Here is an 18,011-nt window from a genome sequence, read left to right on the forward strand (position 1 = left end):
ATGATGATTCAAACAATACAGAATGCATCTCTCTTGTCTGGTAGTTTGTTAATTAACAAACAGTTCCGAATCTGAAACAATTGTGTGCCCTGAATATCAAAAACATAGTACGCATCATTCTCACAATTGACTTCAGCAGTATTAATAGACTCGCTGCTAAGGCAGATCTAATCTATCCTCAGTGGCGACAATATCCTCCAGTGACTTCAAAAACATTTACGATGAATAGAAGCCTGTCTGTTTATAAAATTACCCAAAAATGATTAAGAGCTCTCATCATCATAAAAAAAGGCTTCTCACAGCGATGGTCATTTCATGGTCATTTCAAGCTCAGGGATAAACAACTAAAATGCCTGCTGAATTATTCATCCTTTTTCACAACCATGGAGATAATGAATGTGACTGTGCGTGTATATGTGCATTAGTAGTGTTTAATTGAGGGGCCCTCCCTTCTACCCTGTTAAAACCATGAAAACAAATAGAGTATCTATCACTAGGTCATTTTACTGTGGTAGGCCTGAGAGTTAAATCTGTTTGGTTTATGTGTGCATTGACGTCAGACGAATCATTTGGGGGGACATAAAATGTGAAAAATGAGAATGGGAGGAAGGGACCGCAGAGCGAAATGGTTCAGTGGTTATAAAAAGTTACGCCGAGGGAGAATACAAATGTTACCTGACATTACATACTCTTTAAAATGTTGTGTATTAAGATAACAAAGTCAATCTTATTCCTCCTGACCCTATTTTCTTGCAAGTTAAACTACCTTTAACAGAGAAAGTGTCATGATTTGTAAGCATGCTAAAAATCGGGTTCTGGTTTCCAAAATAGGAAAAAATTATAGCAACTGTTTTCTAGTCCACTGCAATGCAAGCAGCACAAGTCAAGGGATCATGGTTTCTGGCCTGGTGCCACCCTCTATGGAGCACCAACCACAACAGGAAATGTCCCTGGGTTTTTATTGAAATGAGCAAGGCTCTTGGTTTACAGCTAGCTTACAGCATGTGTCACTATTTGAATTTTGGAGTCTTTTTAAGGCATAACCTTCACAATACCTTTCAGTGAACTGTGTGAACTGAGTGTGTGTGAGTGAGTTCCCACCATCATCACTGACAGCTTGTTGTTTGACAGCAGTGGGTACAGCCCTTGCAGTAGGTTTCCTGAGTGGGTGTCGCCAGCTTTTAGCGGTCCTCTTCACTGACAGGGCAGGGTACTGGCATGAACATGCACCATTGAAAGGCATTAGAGTGCAAATAATTTGTATTTGTACAAAACTTGAGTGAAAAGACTGAGGGAAAATTCACAAAGAATGGACTGCGGCCACTGATAGCACCATGAATTGCATATGACTTGCAACCACTATCTGCCCCATCATCTCAGGTTGTGTCACAAAAGATATTGAACTAATGATATTACAGCACAAATATGCCAATTGAGTTTATCAGCCGAGTGTAATTTGCCCTTTTTGTGCATCTGATTGCAATCATCCATATGACATTATAATGCACTAGAAGCTAATGCGTCTGTTGTGTTGAGAGATGAAGTCCCAAATATACTACCAAGCGTGCAAGTACGGACAGCTGCAGACACCACGAGGGTCAGCTCCAGAGCCAGAGTGACATCCACCCGAAGAAAAAGGTTAGGGAAAAATGTAAGTAAGGTTTGGGAAAGGTGAGAGCAGAAATTATTAGAGTAATCATTTAAATAGAATTACCTTATTTTTCAGAAATTTAGCACTGCCCATTTGCACAGAAAGCAATTTTGCGGGTGCTTTTTGAATTTGTCTTATGTGTGCTCATTTAGCTGCCACAAGCCATGCAATCCTTTTGTGAATTCACCCTTGAATGTGTATGATTGTGTGTAAAAGCACTCACGGCACAAACCTCCCCAGGTTCCAGGCCTGATTCATCACACTCGCAGTTACTCGTATCATTTTCCTCCTGCTCTTCTTCTTCTTCTTCTTCCTCCTCATCAGATGAGTCACTACTGCTCTCTCCCTTGACACTACTTTGTTGCTCTGCCTCTTCGCCATCAGATCCCCCTTCTTCCATATCAGACATCCCATCCTGTTCTCCTCCTCCCATCCTGAGAGGGGAAACAGCAGAGTGTAGACTCTCCTCTGCCTCCCTTTGTCTCCCCAGCTCCCTGCACAACGAAAGGGCTTCAGACCCATCTGCTTCCCCTCTGTGGAGCTCATAATCTCCACAAAGCCCCAACGGCTCAACAGCACCGACTGAAACCAGCGAGGTGGGCTCGAGCTGGGCCCAGGTGAGAGGCCCACCTTCCTCTTCCTGGTTCTCTGACTCACGGAGGTCTTGCTCTGCGTCCTCCAGGTCTGTGACCTCTTTGCACTGAGGTTCAGTCCACATGGTGTAAGGGAGGGGGTCATGGGTGAAGTCAGAAGGGAGTTCTGGGTGCAGACTCTGGATGAGCACTGCAGGACCCTGGGAGGTGAAGTTTTTCCAGATGCTGCTGGAGAAAGGTTTGGGATCCATGTATGGATTCTCAGAAGTGCAATGTGAAGGAAAGAATGTAGTGTGGTGCTGGAGCTGTAATGCTGAGTCACTTTGAGTGTATAATGGAGGGGAAGGGGTTGGGGGATTATTGTTTGTGGTGCCGGGTAAAAGACAGCCACTGCTCAGACTGAATACATTGTCCCTTTGAGCTGCGTCCTTTGAGTTATCTTTACTTGCCAACTCTGCTAAGCTGTATTGCTGCTCTGTTTGAGGTGCAGAGCTCTGAACTAGCTGGCGAGGAGAAGCATCAGTCGGACGGGTAGCAACATTTTCCAACTTTGTATGAACCTTTTCTGCAGCAATTCCTGGCATTGTTAGCATTTCATGGACACCACCAGATGTTATTTTGTGCATAGCAGTGGTAGTTAAATGAGCCGTGTTTCCTTCTAAGCCAGACACTGCAGACCCTTCGCAATTATATGGAGAATCTAAATGCCACTTGTTGGCATGCTCTACAGTAAGAGGTTCTTTTGACATCATTAAGTCAGTTTCTCTCTCTTCCTGTTTGGCTGAGGACGGAGAGCCCGTTGGCGTCTCCCTCTGAAGCACAGGCGCAACCTGGTGACTGCACAATCCAACTTTTGGGGCGTGGCTTAGCCCATCATCAGCCGGGGTGAGGGAGGGCATCTCTTGGATCAGTACAGGTGGCAAAGGGCAGATTCCATCCTTATCTGCTGGCTCTGGAGTGAGTTGTGGCATATCCACTGCATTCCTCTGTAGCAGAGGAGGGAAAAGATTTTCCTCAGTGCTGTTTTTTTCCAAACTGCAATTGTGTCCTGAAGGGGAGAAGGAGCCACATGATGTGTAACTATCCCCCTCTACTGGCTCAGTTTTGAGATTATAAAGTGCTTCTGTAGTGGAGTGTGAATTGATAAGTTCCCTACCAACAGCTGTGTCCATTTTCTCTGCTTTAGCAGTGTTATTAGTGTATTTCTCAGTACCCGTGTCCATGCTGCTGTCAGTGTTTGGTGTTGGGCTTAAAGTGCCTTCTCTACATGAGGAACTAGATGTCTGAGCTCGGTTGGAGGGGCACAAGCTCATCTTAGTCTCAGCAGAAGTGCTTGTTGTGTGGGAAGGTGAGCTGAGGTTATGGGCCTCCAGGGGAGGGAAACTGACAGAGCAGTCCTGAGAAGTTGAGAGGTCTTGTGGTTCAGGGGAGCAACACCTTGGCTCATTAATTCCCGGATGCATCTGCGTAGCTTCAGGACATTGTCTGAGTCCTTCAGGAGTCCTGCTAGTGACCCCTGACCCTGAGAGGCAATGAGGGTCAATATGAGTGTCCGTCTCTGCCTTAAGGTCATTCTTCACTGGTGAAGCAGGGGAGGGAATGGGGCTGCAGTGAGAGTTATGGGATGGCTCCTTGTTTGAAAATCCCAAACTGTTACTCTCTACACGGTTTACCTTGACCACACACATCTGTCTGCAAGGACCTGCTGAGGATAAGAGGAGAGAGATAATATACAATCAAGTAATCAAGGACTTTAAAATTATTGAGAGAACTTCAAAATATAATAAAATAGGCATGCACACCAAACTACCATGTCTTACCAGAAAGCTGAACAGAGTTCTGACTTTGGTTGTGCTTTGACTCTGCTTCCCTTTTCTTCTCTTTCTCCTCTTCTTCCTCACAGCTTGTCCCTGCCACAGACCTTCGCACCTTGGGCCCAGGTGGACCACCCAGGCCTTTCCTCTTGCTGCTGGGCAATGCTGAGCTGCCATCAAGGCCAATTGGCTCCTTTGTGGTTCTGAGACGCTTCGAGCGCATACGAGAGTGCGTGGTGCTGTGAGAATGGAGAGAGACAACCATATAAAATTCAAACTCAAAATCACAGTTAACACTGAAAATCAATGAACGCAAATGTGGAATTTTGTGACTTAGGGGACATTGGCGTTTGAAAAATGATTTGTTTCACATTGTGGGATAGTCAGTGTTTAGCAACAACCTTGATTTTGATGCATTGAACACTGCAGAGCTCCATAATAGAGCAGCAATTACCGAAGTGGAAACCCCATTAGCACCATTAGCTAGCATAGTATAGGAAACAGAAGAAACATTGTCCAAATATAAATCAGTACCCTTTATTAGCAGGTTTGTTCTTGCGCCGGCTCTGCAACCAGCTCTGCAGCTCCGGTGTTGTGCTGGGTGTTGCAAGTAAGTGGTCAGGAGGTGCAGAATCTTTTCCCACCATCCAGTTAGCGTACCGGTCAGGTTGAAAACGTTTCACAAAAGGTTCCATGGATATCTTTACCATGTCCTTGCTACATGTGCACTAGGGAAAGACAGAAGAGGAGGAGGATAAATACTGGCTCTGCTTTAGAAAATTGTGAAAAGTGGTAACTTTTAAGGATAAATTATAATATATTGTGTTCTGTTTTGTTCTGTATGACTGACTTTTTACAATGACTGTATTTAAATCTGTGTTAAGACTTTCCAAAAACATGAAGTGGTGCACAGTTTTCAGGAACATTTTCACATTAATGTTACCTGTGTGGCTACTTTGCCATAGTCTATCCAGCGAAGGGTGGCGAAGTTGGTAGACTCTGCACAGTTGAAGCCATGATTGAAACCAGCATGGTAGCCATAAGGGAAGGTGATCATGAACTCTCCAGCTTCCTGAGTAATCTGGAAATGTTTGATAGGTGATGATAGGGAGGGAGAAAGACAGGGGTCAAGATTGGTTTATAAGATGAGTGAAAAAGTACTGAACTGTCCTGTTTTTCAAAAATTAGCATGTGAAAGAAAACAAGAACTGCCACTGCAGAATTCTACCATTTCTATTTCTATCAGTCGAAACGAGTACTGCTAATGTTCTGCTATTTCCAGAAATTTGGTAAATAAATAAACGGCAAGAAGATGAGGACACAAGAGTAATTTTTCAAAGGGGCTGAAAGCCTACCTTATCAAAGGGAATGCCATACTTCTTTAGTATGGAAGGGGAGATTAGAGTCATCTTGTGACGAAGAAAAGCCTCACACCCCTTGAAGCTGTTGGGAAAGAAACCTGACAAAAATGTGCACAAAAACAAACCATTAACATAGAGCGTGAGACAGGCAGGGGGGGAAAAAACATACATTAAAAAAAGCCTAAAGTGGTTATAACATTTTCAACCTTACGGTTATATTTTTTATTTTCATAAGAACTGAAACTGATGATTATCAGTACATATATTATTATATTGTGTTACAACAATACAGATAAAATAATGAAAAAGATAAATCAATTATTGTGTATATAAAACATACATAGATATGACAAATATCCATGACAAGTTATCATAAAATAAAGCAGAAATATTTAATATTTTCGTCTTTCTGATTATTTTTTATATGCAATATTTATACTACAAAAAATGCAATGTTTCATCAGAGAATATGTAACCAGGAGAGTTTTTCTTATAAATGACTTAAAATTAATTGTCGACTATAAATTGTTTAAAATTCATTTCAGATTACCATCTCATCATTTTGCCTTTGTTAATTGGCGGTCTGTGACAAAAAAGCATGTTCTTCTGTTGCTATAATTGTGGTTAAGTTCTCCGCATTTTTTTCTTTTTTTCTATTTTCTATTTTTTGCGGTTTGTTTTGGTTTTTAATGAAGTTCCTTCCCATTTGGCCATTTATCACAAGCATCAATTGCTAGTACCAAACAGAGTGGTTTGGTATGGAATGGTAATAAGTTATAAGTTATTCCACCGTGACCATATATCCAGCCACAGTTATGGCCTTTTTTACATGGAGCCAGAAGACTCATCATAAGGGTTCTATCTTTGCATCTTAAAGGGACGTGACTCTTATTAAGTCGTCTAATGTCTGATGGATATTCTTCCAGTAAGCAGCCAGAGAGCAGGACCAAAATATATGATATTTATCCAGCATTGCCTCCGACAATCTCAGTTAATAGTTCTGTGTTGCTTCTGCTGAGGCGTAATGAAGAATCGAAACCAAACTCTTCCTGTTTTTTGATTTTCATTTATCCAGTGACGTTATCAGCATTGTAATCCTAGACCCATTTGACATTAACAAATATTTAGTTGTAAATGTAATCATATGCATTACAGGTTCTTTAGTCTACTAATGCTTTACAGTATGGATTTTCCTAAAGTGGATGGTCAATACATGAAGCGTCTTTGTCCATTTACATTTCTACTATGAGCAGTTTCTGCATGTTTGTAGCCAGAGCTCATTAGCATGCTGCTTCTTTAGCTTTGCCGTTACCTCCGGTGCCCTCTCATTGCTGAGTTTAAATTATGTGCTCTACTTTGTTGTTTAGTGCTTCTGTATGGTGCAGTCGTTATTTAATATTTTTTTAATTACCTCTCCCGCCTCCATTTATAAGGAGAATACAAAGAGAATATAAATTATTCTTTTACCTGTAGCCAGACGCTCCAGTCTCTTCCCGTGCTCAGGGGGGATGGCATACCTGTTAGAGACAACACATAGATATGGTGCAGACTGAATTATTTTTGACTGTGTGTGGGAAATACTGAACATGTAGTGTTCATTATGCCTACACCATAGCAAACACTGACAGTTGCAGACAAATTTTATAACTATTTCAAGACTGCCATCAAGTGGTGGATACGTGAATAATTGTAAGAGGGCTGGTGAGCCTTTTCCTGCAGTGCACTGTTTATTAAAAGATAGAAATTTAACTTTTTTTAAATGTATTTTGAAATTTACAGATAAGATTACTCTTATTACCTGCCATTATCATTTCTGGGCAAATGCTAACCATTGAACATTCAGAACCCTAATGTATTTGGTCTTTATTTCTGCAATACTGTATTTCAAAATATGGAGCCTAATTCCATCTCTGATAGAAACAAAACAACTAGTAATGATTGCTGTTGAGTTAAAGATCCTATTTGACTTTATTTTTGCATTTTCTGCCACGCTGCTGACGCAATCTGAATTTAAACTAATTCCCAAAAGTTCCCGGTGTGAAACCTAGGGAGCGTGACAGAATTCCCTCAAGGATTGACTAGGCATTCCATTTGACTAGCACCATCCGCCCTCAGGTCTGTGGCATTTCTATCGTCATATCACCTGTCAGCTTAACAGAGCAGTGAGAGACAGGATGAGAGGGAGAGGCAACCTCAGGTGGAGGTGACATGGGGAGTTGGAGGGGGTTGGGGATTGAGACGAGGTGAGAGAGGTGCATCTTTAAGCCGCTCCCCTCCAGGGACGAGATGTCAAAATAGCAGCGAGATGAAAGAGTGTACGCCAGTGTGTGTGTGTGTGTGTGTGTGTGTGTGTGTGTGTGTGTTAGATGATAAGGGTATGCATGTGTGTGGGTACTTGGATCATCAGGCTGCTCTTTGTGAGTGTGTGAGTGTGTGAGCGTGTGTGTGTGTGCGCGCGTCTGTGTTTCTGTGCATGTCTGTGTTTCTGCGTATATGTGTGTCACTGTCTGGCTGTGACACTGATCCCTGTGGGGTTGCAGGGCTCACTGCTCTAATGAGCATAACTCCCTCCAGGGCAAGAAGGAGAGAGAAATGGAGCAAGCTGAGCTGACAAAGAAATAAAAAGCAAACTCCATTTTGATCTACCTGCATTCTTCACCTTCTTTCACTTTTATTATTTTAACAAGAACCTCCCTAAACTGAGCTCTCTTAAAGAATGCAAACTCTTTAATAATTAGACCTGTGCATTACATTTTCTGTGGCGGATCATATCACAGTACATTTTGCTCTAGGCAATACAGCCTTATCTATGAAATTTAAACTAGATAGTTCAGCAACTTTAGAAATAAAAGGTTTAAAAAATTACTCCATTCATCATAGCCAGAAAGGATGAAAACATAAATTAATGTTGGACTTCTAAATTTCCAACAGTGCTTGAATATTTCATATATGGCAAACACATCAAGAATATTAAGCAGATCCAAGCTTCAAATAGTGATATTTCATTAAAAAAAAAAAAAACAACTTTGTTCTCCAGGTCATGTTTAAAGTTTCAGCAAAAATAACCATTTGCCCTAACTACATCCTTTAAAAAACATCAAATTTGGCGCTCCTCAGAGCAACTGGGAAGTCATGAATGATTTGACTGAGACCAACATTTGTCATGAAACAAAATTTCAGCCAAACTTTGCCCTGTGTAGACAGACAGAACTTTAGTCAGAGAGGGGAGGACAAGAAAATTGGGACCAAGTTAAGGTTGTTAGGACTTTAAAATAGTTCAACATGAAAAGCATGTGTAGCCCCATTTTTTCCATTAAAAGGCTACAGTTGTGGGCACTTGAATTTTTTAAACGCAACATTTTCCCATTTGATTCCAATTTGTCGAAAAAATGCATCAATTTTGTTTTTTACTGTGAGTGTGTGTTATACTGCAGAAAAGACATTTTTGTTTTCTCCTTTCTTCTTAAAAGCAGGCTGCTTGAGATTCATAGGGTTAAAGTATGTAAACACTGAAGCTATGCCTTAAAATCTGCCATCTGGCTCAGTTAGTAAATTATTCTTGCAGTCACTGTATACTTGTTAGACTATCCATCGAAGATGATCCTAGACTATCGTATAAATCATAACAAAATTAATTTCCTTTTTTTCCAGAGAAAATCCAGTAACTCTATCATCTATATGCCCCTAAATTCTACAACAACAAAAAATCCTTGGACACCACATCCCCAAAAGGCAATGTTGCATTCATCCCTATGATTCATCCCCCCAAACACATCCCGATCCCTCAGTCATCTCAGTAAAAGAGAAAAAAAATCATGCTGTCAGTGTACAGCATCAAGTCGTTACTTGCAAAGGAATGAAGACATGACGAGAGTGTAACTGACAGTAGTAGCAGTAGTTAAAGAAATCACTTCTGCTAAGCACCTAGTTCACGGTGTTAATTAGTGTTGTCGTGTTTGAGGTAACTTTACAGGAACAAAGTATAACATATGGATGACTGGTTAAGATATTCAATTTTGCCTTGCTCCACTGCACAGAAAAGAATGAAAGCTTCAGAGAAATCTAATCACATGCATATGCCCTTGGAGATTAACAAAGCTACATAAACACTTGCTCCATGATGTCCTTGCTGATGCATATGTTTTACCTTTTCTATTCTCACTTGTATTTGGACTGAAGTATAGTCAGTTATTGCAGTTAACCACCTCATCAGTGTGCAATTACGCACCAAGGGAACAAACCTCTAGGGCCAATTGCAACAGAATAGCTGTGTTAATTGAAAGAGGGCATTACATGTTATTCACCATTTAAATCCACTTTAATCATGAAAAAGATTTGAATGGAGAGTGCTACCGGTGGAATTTGTAGCCTTGACACATAAAGTGACACAAATCCCCATATGCATATCTTTCCCACACATACTATACTGCATACCCTGCTCTGCATTTCCTTAACATATCGCACCGAATGATTGACAGGATCAAAAATAAGTCACAGCCCTTACAAGAATAGTGACAACACAGATTACACAAATAAAAGGAACAATTCCTAATGTTTTACATAAATATGCACCACATATATAAATACTGAAGAAGCTAATGGTAGGCTAAACACGCGTACTTGTATCGCTCTTTTGCCTGCACTTTTTTTATTTAAAATGACAGCTCTGTTGAGAAAGCCAAAACCTTTAAAGGGTTAAATGGTTAGTCATGATAACACAAAAAAGTAGAGATAGGAGCTCTAATAAATCCAGTTCACTGCGGTTAACATGCAAGCGTTTCAGTGGTTATAGCTACGAAGGTCTTCATCAGTACCCTCAGAAAAGTAAGTGGACGTGAACATAAACAAGGCACTGGTGGTACAACCAGTGTTGTAACTATTGCAACGCATGCTTTTGCGAAGATTTTACGGTTAGTTTCCACTGTAACATAGAGGTGTTAGGAGTTATTTTCTAGGGTTGTCCTTGACAAAAGAAGTTTTTAGTCAACTAACACTCATAAGATTTTGTAATCGATTAGTTGATGTTGATAAACAAAGAAACATGCAAAAGCACCACTTTAAATCTTGTGTTTAGCAAATAAATAAGTAATTCACCATGAAAAAAGGCATAAAAAAACAACTTATAGACCAATTACTTATACACAAACACTGACAATGTGCGTGCATGCTGAAAAAAAAGGGACATTAAAAAGGGATATTATAATAACTTGTCACTCGTGCATAGGCAAGTATAAAAATGTAAATGTATACAATAATAATGTAATGTATATGTATAAAAGACTTTTATGAGTATATTTTCAGTGTTGGCAGCCCACACCACAACACGACATGTTCAAAACAGATTACAGCTCTTCCTGTGATTAAAGTTTTCTTCTGTATTTAAGCATACTTCTGATTCGTTCTGCAACTGGTATGCGTGTCCAATCATGTGTGATGCTGGAGTGTTATGATATGGGGTCTGTTGACTAAAAAAAACTCACTCAACTAAGACCAAAATGAACAACTGGTCAACTAATTGAGGAAGATGGGGCAGCCCTTAATTTTTCAGTCTATATTTTGTGGAATTGTACCGGATTACATTAAATTGCTTCTACCCGCTTAATCCCTCTCCCACACTAACCAGGACTTGGGCTCTCCAAAGTGGAGGTAGTTGATGCTGTACAGGTCCATATCTTCAGTGTGCCAGGAGAAGGTTGTCTTCCACATGCCAAAGTAAAGATATGGAGTGTTTACCCCCTGGATGGATACACCACAGTCCTCCTCGATAACATCCAGGACCGAGTTCAGGTGGCCAATGTTCCACTCCTCCACATCCTAGGAGATTAGAAACAACTGGATGTCAAAACCCAATCTTGCAAATTTGTATTATTTATCTTTTTTTAAAATCCAATCTTGATCAGCTACATAAAGTAGATTTTAACTCATTGTGAATCAGGTTGGCCAGCTGTCAAATCCCCCACCTCGTAATAGAGCTTAGGGCAGAATACAAGTGATACGTTTAATAGTTTATTGCATGAATCCAACCTAAAGCCAAACGGCTAGATTCAGGCAAGTTTATGTCAAGTCCACCAAAGCATTTTCCATTGTTCCTTTTTCAGGCAGAGCCAATTAAAAACAGTGAACCCGTGACCATACGGAGATTCAGGAAATAAAGTAATGAACTCCAATTAAAACATGTCTCCAAGGTAACTGTACATTGTAACTGTTTATTGAAGTGAAAGTTACAGTACAAAACGTGTTTTAATTGTGTCAAAAAACAATGTTGCTCCGTAGACTTTTGAGTCTGTCTTTTCCGACTAATAAAGTTGTGGCTATGATGTCATTTATATGTCTACAGAAGCACAACTTATACAATTTAATCACAAAACAAATGTGAAATCTTAAAGTGTTACTGAATAATGTAACTAACAAGAAAAGTTTGAGTTTTAAATGTTTAAATTATATTCTTTAATGTGTCTTAAGACATAGCTCTTACACACGTGTGGAAACAGAGGTATAAAAACAGAAAAAGATCAACAAAAGAAGAAAAGTCGTCTACCTCATCATAGAGGCTACCACTGACATCAGCACCATATATGGGAGAGACAAAGGTGAGGTTCTTCCAATATTTCCTCTCAAGATCTTCATAATTCAGATAGCGGGGTGTACAGTACCTGTGGAGGAGAATCACGAGACATTTGGTACTGTGAAGTGTAAATCTGTCAATTTACAATAAAAACCTCAGCACATGATACATAATCAGATGAATGTTATACCCTGAGCAAATACCACTCTTGCACTTTTAAACCACTCATCTAACTCAATCTTCAGTTAAATGTAGGATTTAAAAACTTGAAGCTTTGGCACTTAACACATTAACCACTGTCTAATCTGCCGTTCATTTTCTTCCCTACTGACTTCTTTTTCTTTTGTTTATGTAAGATCAGCAATAAAAAAAATATTTATACTGTTTATTTATAAAAAGGTATTTTTTTCTTTATTTAAGGCAAATATGCAAGCAACACCAGCAGTACAACTCCCTAAATCTAAAAATACTGTTTACTTTTTTACTTTAATTTAAACAGCTACGTTGGAAACAGACTATCCAAGATGATAAATCAACATAAAAACAGACTCGCATATATTGATGCGGTTGGTAAGTATCTCTCTATTTCCATCAGCCACTTTGTCAGGTAATCAATCCTCTTCGAGAGCTTATTCTGTATTCTACTAATATATATTTTGACATTGTAAATTGTGCAGCCTGTGGACAACTACATTTAGGCGACCAACTGAGGCGCAAGGAGAAATATTTTATTTGTATTTATTTTAATCGAAAATTAAATCATAAGTGTGTTCTGGGCATGATGTGAATTAAACCAATTACTGTTTTATCCCTTTAAAAGTTAGGTGAGCCTGCACCTGGAGCATTATCATTTACATGGAGACAGTCATCTCCCAATCCTCTGTCCCATCAACAGCTCCATTTTACTGCATATGAGCAAATGCACTGATCTACATGAGGAGAAAGGAGCGCTTCTGCATTTTCCTATGTGTGTAACAAACCTATGTGTGTTGTGAATCCTATGCACCATTTAAATAACAGGAAAATACTGCACCATTGACTCTACACCAGGTTTTTGTTGGCCATTTGCTTCTTGCTGTCCAAAGATAGCATTGCACTAACAATGTGCCTGACCCCATCTCATTTTAAGACCAACATGCACATGGAAGCACAGACTGGCACAAGTACATTTGTCCCTAACAGTCGTGAAAATGACAACTGCATCAGTCTGAAACTGGTGATGACAGTTGCGCTGTGCTGTGCGTTGCTTTTCACCAGCCGTAACTTAGAGCCCTTATTCTGTCAACACCAGAATGTATAGACTGTGTGAAAGTAAGCACTTTCCCTCCCCACTAATATAATCATTGAGAAAAATGATGGGGAAAAATTAAATAACTCAATAAAACTCACATGTCACTGTTAGCCAATCTCCTGAACTCCTGCACGTTAAGAGGCTTCTTCTGGATGTTGTATTGAGTGAAGAGCCCTGATTGGCCAGCCATCATCTGCTGGATGGGAGCATCGATCATTAGATCATCTATGTCGTCATAGGTACGACGGGGCTTCCAGCCCTTAGGAGGAATCACCTGCGGGACAAACATAAGAGAAAAGGATTGTTGTTGAAAGATGAAACAGGAATAGAGTTATCTAGTAACTTTAGGCCACACTGCATCATTATTATTTCATCATTAGGAATCAGCAGCAGTTAACCCACTGTGTCCAAAAGGGCACATAGCCAATTACTTATTGTATTTAAATATGTCAAATTATGTGTCTGAATGTCTGTATCTGCTGACTTAAACAGTCTTTAGTACAAAATGATGCATAATCAGCCTCTGCAACAGCCATCAAACTGTCTGCCCACAGGAGAGAAAACTTTGACTCATGGACCTGGTGGGCATAATGAGGTCCATCACTCACAGATCTAGACAAACACTTTTTTGTGAGGAACTTGAAACTTTGTCCAAGTTGAGATTAATAATGCTTCCTACCTTAGCCAGGCCTGCACGGTGTGCACCCTGAGACTCCATATAAACCAGGTACTGGTTGAAGTCCTTGAACTCCTCCATGGTGGGCCTGAAGGTCATAATCTTGCAGGTGGGGTTTGCAGGGGTAAATACCTCTGCTCCCGCCATCCTGCCACCTTACCAGATTTACCTGGGGAAATAAAGAAAAAAAAAATTAAAATGTGCTCCATCATCATCAACTTATATTTTATAACATGCTTGTAAATTGTTATGGCGACAGATATTGGCAAAGATTAAAAAACACACACACACACACACAAAAACATATACATTACTTTTTTAGTTGTGCTGGGGGAAAATAGTAAATTGTAATAAAGGTAATGTATTTTTTTATATATATAACTAACCAGAAAATGGGAAAACTAGAGAATCTAAAAGAAATGATTACTGTCCAAATGTAACTATATCTGAAAAGCTTTTAACCTTTGTTTGTTTAAAGTGTTAATGTGATGGGGATTGATTCATCTAGTGTCTTCATATAAACATAATGTTCTCATATTATCCATTATTTTCTTCAATTGGTATTACTACATTTTATCATACATTTCTGAGTCACCTGTTTGTGTTGGTTGCCAATTATTTTTGGCTGCTGAGTACATTTATAGCAGAATCAAATCCAATAACAACAAGACCCATCTAAAAAAAAAAAGGTCTGTACACATTAGGGCTGCATGATTTTGAAAAAAAAATCATGCAGTCACTCTTTCATTAAAATATAGTAATATATATATATATATATATATATATATATTTTTTTTTTTTTTTTTTTTTTTTTTTTTTTTGTGAGGATCGGCACCATTTTTTCGTTTTTTCTTAGGTCTGTAGAATACAATTTGTAGGCCAGGACACCTTTGCAGCACCACAATACTTAATTCAAAATGGAATTTTAATACATATATTGCTATTAAAAGTTCTGCGTCTCCTGCCTTCTGAATAGTCCATATTGCAATTTCAATAAAATGTTGGTTAATTTGTATCTACAGCACCCATTTCACACTCTACATGTGTCCAGCATTTCTAACGACTTCTAATCATCCATGTCACCTTATAGTTATGTACCTTTTGCAGTGATGTTTTAATTGATGCATTGAATTATACTATTACAATTTCAAACTAGTGGAATATATATAGCCACTAGATGCAATTTTTTACAGGTTGTAATTTACAGGTGTTTGACTACACTAGAAAGCAGCTTATTTGTGTGATGGTGAGAAGTTCACCACTAGATGGAGCTAGAGATTCAACAAATGTCGATTTGGTCCTTTGATCCTTCCTGATGCCAAAACCCCTTTTCAGATTTTGTCCCATCCACCCATCCCACTCCCAACTCTGACTTAACTGTGCATTCAGACAAAGGACCACACAACCCCGGGTGATGCTATTGTGGTTTTCAACCTTACATTTCTTCACAACGCTGCTTCACTGCAAACCACATTATAATGGCGTGCGACCGGATTATGTAACAGGGCTGTAACAAGTTTTGAATAAATTCAGCTTCAGTGTTTGGACACAATGTGTTCCCTGGCTTACTCTTTGTTCACATGTTAAACAAGCATTTCAAAACATGGATTATCTTAATCGGGCATATTCGGCCTATAATTAATTAAAACAAACCTGTTTAACCCCTAGGGCAAATAAATCTCAGTGGAATTGCGGTTTCGCTTTTAATACTACATGAGCGTCTGTTGCTTGACTGAGCTTTGTTGTCTGCCCAGCCAGCTAACAAGCCAACTAGCCTACGTTTTGTTATGATGCAAAGTAATGGCTGAACAACAGGCGCCGCTTGCTAGCTCTGCCGACTAGCTCACTTATATTAAGACGGTAGACCCGCTAGGCTGTATTTGAGTTAAATTGAATAATTCATTCATGAGACCTGACTCGAAAGCACTTGAGGATAGCAGTTGGGAAAGGAAAGCACAGCTAGCTATCAAGCTAACCTAGCTACCACATTAGCTAACTTCTTAACGCTCAAGTCAATGGGGTTTAAATGCCCCTCGCAAGGTGGCTGCAGACAGGCCCGTAGCTACTTCGCTCTGTGACTTTGTGCAATACAAATGATTCAGTCTTACATTAAAATAGTGTATACATCATTTCTCCATATCATACATGTTTAGCTTCACACAGACGAACAATGACAAAGCACACAGTGCGAGATGCCCACTGGCAGGAGCGCGTCCCAACTTATTTGGTTGGCAGCGCTAATGGTTAGCTGTTGATAGCTTGGCTAATTCTGCACAGGAGTCACCAAATGCTCAACGCTTTCTGCTCAAGTGGCTCAAAGCTGGCTACCAGGCACTTGTTTTTTCACTATATCAAACGTCGTTTCCGTAAAAGTGTATAGTATTTTACCTTGCTTTAGAAAAAGACGGAGTCGTGTTGTTATTTATCCCCTTCCTCGTTCGTCCAGCTGATTCACATGACAGCTGCTACTGCTGCTTCTTGCACACAGAAGAGACAGAGAGCGCGTCCCAGTCCGCTTTTACTCCTGCAGCTCCGCCGTGACAGCGTGCTGACCGGCGCGTCTGTGATGAAGGCAGCCGTGCTGTGGTGGACTCATCCAGGCACTGTGAGATCTGCGGCTCAGCAGGAGAGTCCACGAACTGGGACGCAGCCAATGCTGGTGGAAAGTGCACCTGCATCTACAGCATGAAACTGTTTTATTGTATGCTGGAATCGGTTTTTTAAATTCTATATATCGTCACACTGTTAAAATAATCGCTTAAGTCATTTTTTTGTCAAAAATTATTTTTATTTTTTTTGCCTAAATCATCTCCTCATGACGCCGGTCACCTATGGTAAAATCGGCTACATCCTCAGTTGATCAGATCATGTGATTTTACCCCTTTAAGATCATCACTTCTTTGACAATTTGCCACATTCATAGGCATCAGATAACAACCCAGCAAAGAAGAGCTAGAGGGAGATTAGTGATCAGTTTAGTTTATCACTGTTTTATTGTTGACACTAATATTGGTAACACTTTACTCTAAGGTGTCTACATAAGAGTGACATGAGTGTGTCATAAACATGACATGGGACGTGTCATGAACATTAATGACACTTTGAAATAACATTCATGATACTTGTCATGTCATGTTTCTGACAGGCTTGTCTGACTCTAATGTAGACACCTTCAAAATAAAGTGTTACCATATCTTGCTTAAGTCACAAAGGCATGTTACAAAATTGCCTAAGTCATTTATTTCTTAAATATATTAAACTTTTTATTCAGACTCAGGGTCCAGATTAAAGACAACAAAACATTACAATACATAAAATGAGTTTCATACAAGTCACTATAAAAGGTCATGTTTAAAAAATAACCTTAGATAAATTAATGGTTTACAAAAAGACAGCTATACCAGTGTTTCCACAGCTGAGATTGGAACCGTGTAGTGCTTACTCTAAAAAAAATCATGATTATTTCATTCTTGGAGTCTTGAATAATAATTATTTCACCTGTACTGCTCCATCTCAATTGTGATGTGAAGGAGGTGTCCTGCCAAAGTATTACCCTTCCAGTCACTACATGCAGAAGTAAAAAAAAAAAACATAAACAAAAACTTTCATCAGTATTCAGTCTTACACCTGTTTTGGCATTGAGCCCTGGCCGTTTCTTTTGTTCATAAATTTAAATTTAGCTATGCTGATTTTGAGTAATATGGGAAACTACTTTCTAATTCAACTAACAAAAAGGCTGTCAAGACAACAAATATCTGTTTTATTTTTTGTACACTGCCCCCTCTATAATAAATGCAAAAAAAATGCACATACACTTAATGTGTTAACTTTGGATTCAAACTTCATTAATTTTGATAAAACAGAGCAATTGATTTGTTTAATTTTATTGAAATATTGGAAAAATTCCTAATGAGCAAATTTGAATATTCAAATTAAAATTTCTTACACCTTAGGATGTTTTGATGTATGACAGTAGGAGAAGCACAGGTGTTTATGATGACCCTATTTTATCGGTGCCATTTTATCAGTTAGTTATGAAAATGTGTCAGTGAGTCAGCAT

At 39.3% G+C, this 18,011-nt stretch overlaps 1 protein-coding gene across 2 annotated transcripts in view; it reads right to left on the reverse strand.

Moving 5' to 3' along the window:
• The window catches only part of kdm4c (lysine (K)-specific demethylase 4C), a 34,096-nt gene extending 17,639 nt beyond the window's left edge, over window positions 1-16,457 (reverse strand). Inside the window, exons 1-12 of one of the 2 annotated variants that reach the window (XM_059338591.1) lie at window positions 16,340-16,457; window positions 13,955-14,120; window positions 13,374-13,549; window positions 11,958-12,072; window positions 11,040-11,233; window positions 6,887-6,936; window positions 5,414-5,517; window positions 5,002-5,139; window positions 4,593-4,786; window positions 4,065-4,297; window positions 1,875-3,946; window positions 1,102-1,213 (exon numbers count right to left, since the gene is read on the reverse strand). In XM_059338591.1, coding sequence (XP_059194574.1) covers window positions 1,102-1,213; window positions 1,875-3,946; window positions 4,065-4,297; window positions 4,593-4,786; window positions 5,002-5,139; window positions 5,414-5,517; window positions 6,887-6,936; window positions 11,040-11,233; window positions 11,958-12,072; window positions 13,374-13,549; window positions 13,955-14,098 — 3,532 coding nt within the window. In that variant the 5' untranslated portion in view covers window positions 14,099-14,120; window positions 16,340-16,457. Of the gene's footprint in view, window positions 1-1,101; window positions 1,214-1,874; window positions 3,950-4,064; window positions 4,298-4,592; window positions 4,787-5,001; window positions 5,140-5,413; window positions 5,518-6,886; window positions 6,937-11,039; window positions 11,234-11,957; window positions 12,073-13,373; window positions 13,550-13,954; window positions 14,121-16,339 lie in introns of both variants that reach the window. The other variant, XM_059338597.1, reaches the window with a different exon arrangement.
• Between the last annotated feature and the right edge of the window lie 1,554 nt (window positions 16,458-18,011).

The sequence above is a fragment of the Centropristis striata genome, chromosome 1 (genome assembly GCF_030273125.1).
Source record: "Centropristis striata isolate RG_2023a ecotype Rhode Island chromosome 1, C.striata_1.0, whole genome shotgun sequence".
NCBI lineage: Eukaryota > Metazoa > Chordata > Actinopteri > Perciformes > Serranidae > Centropristis > Centropristis striata.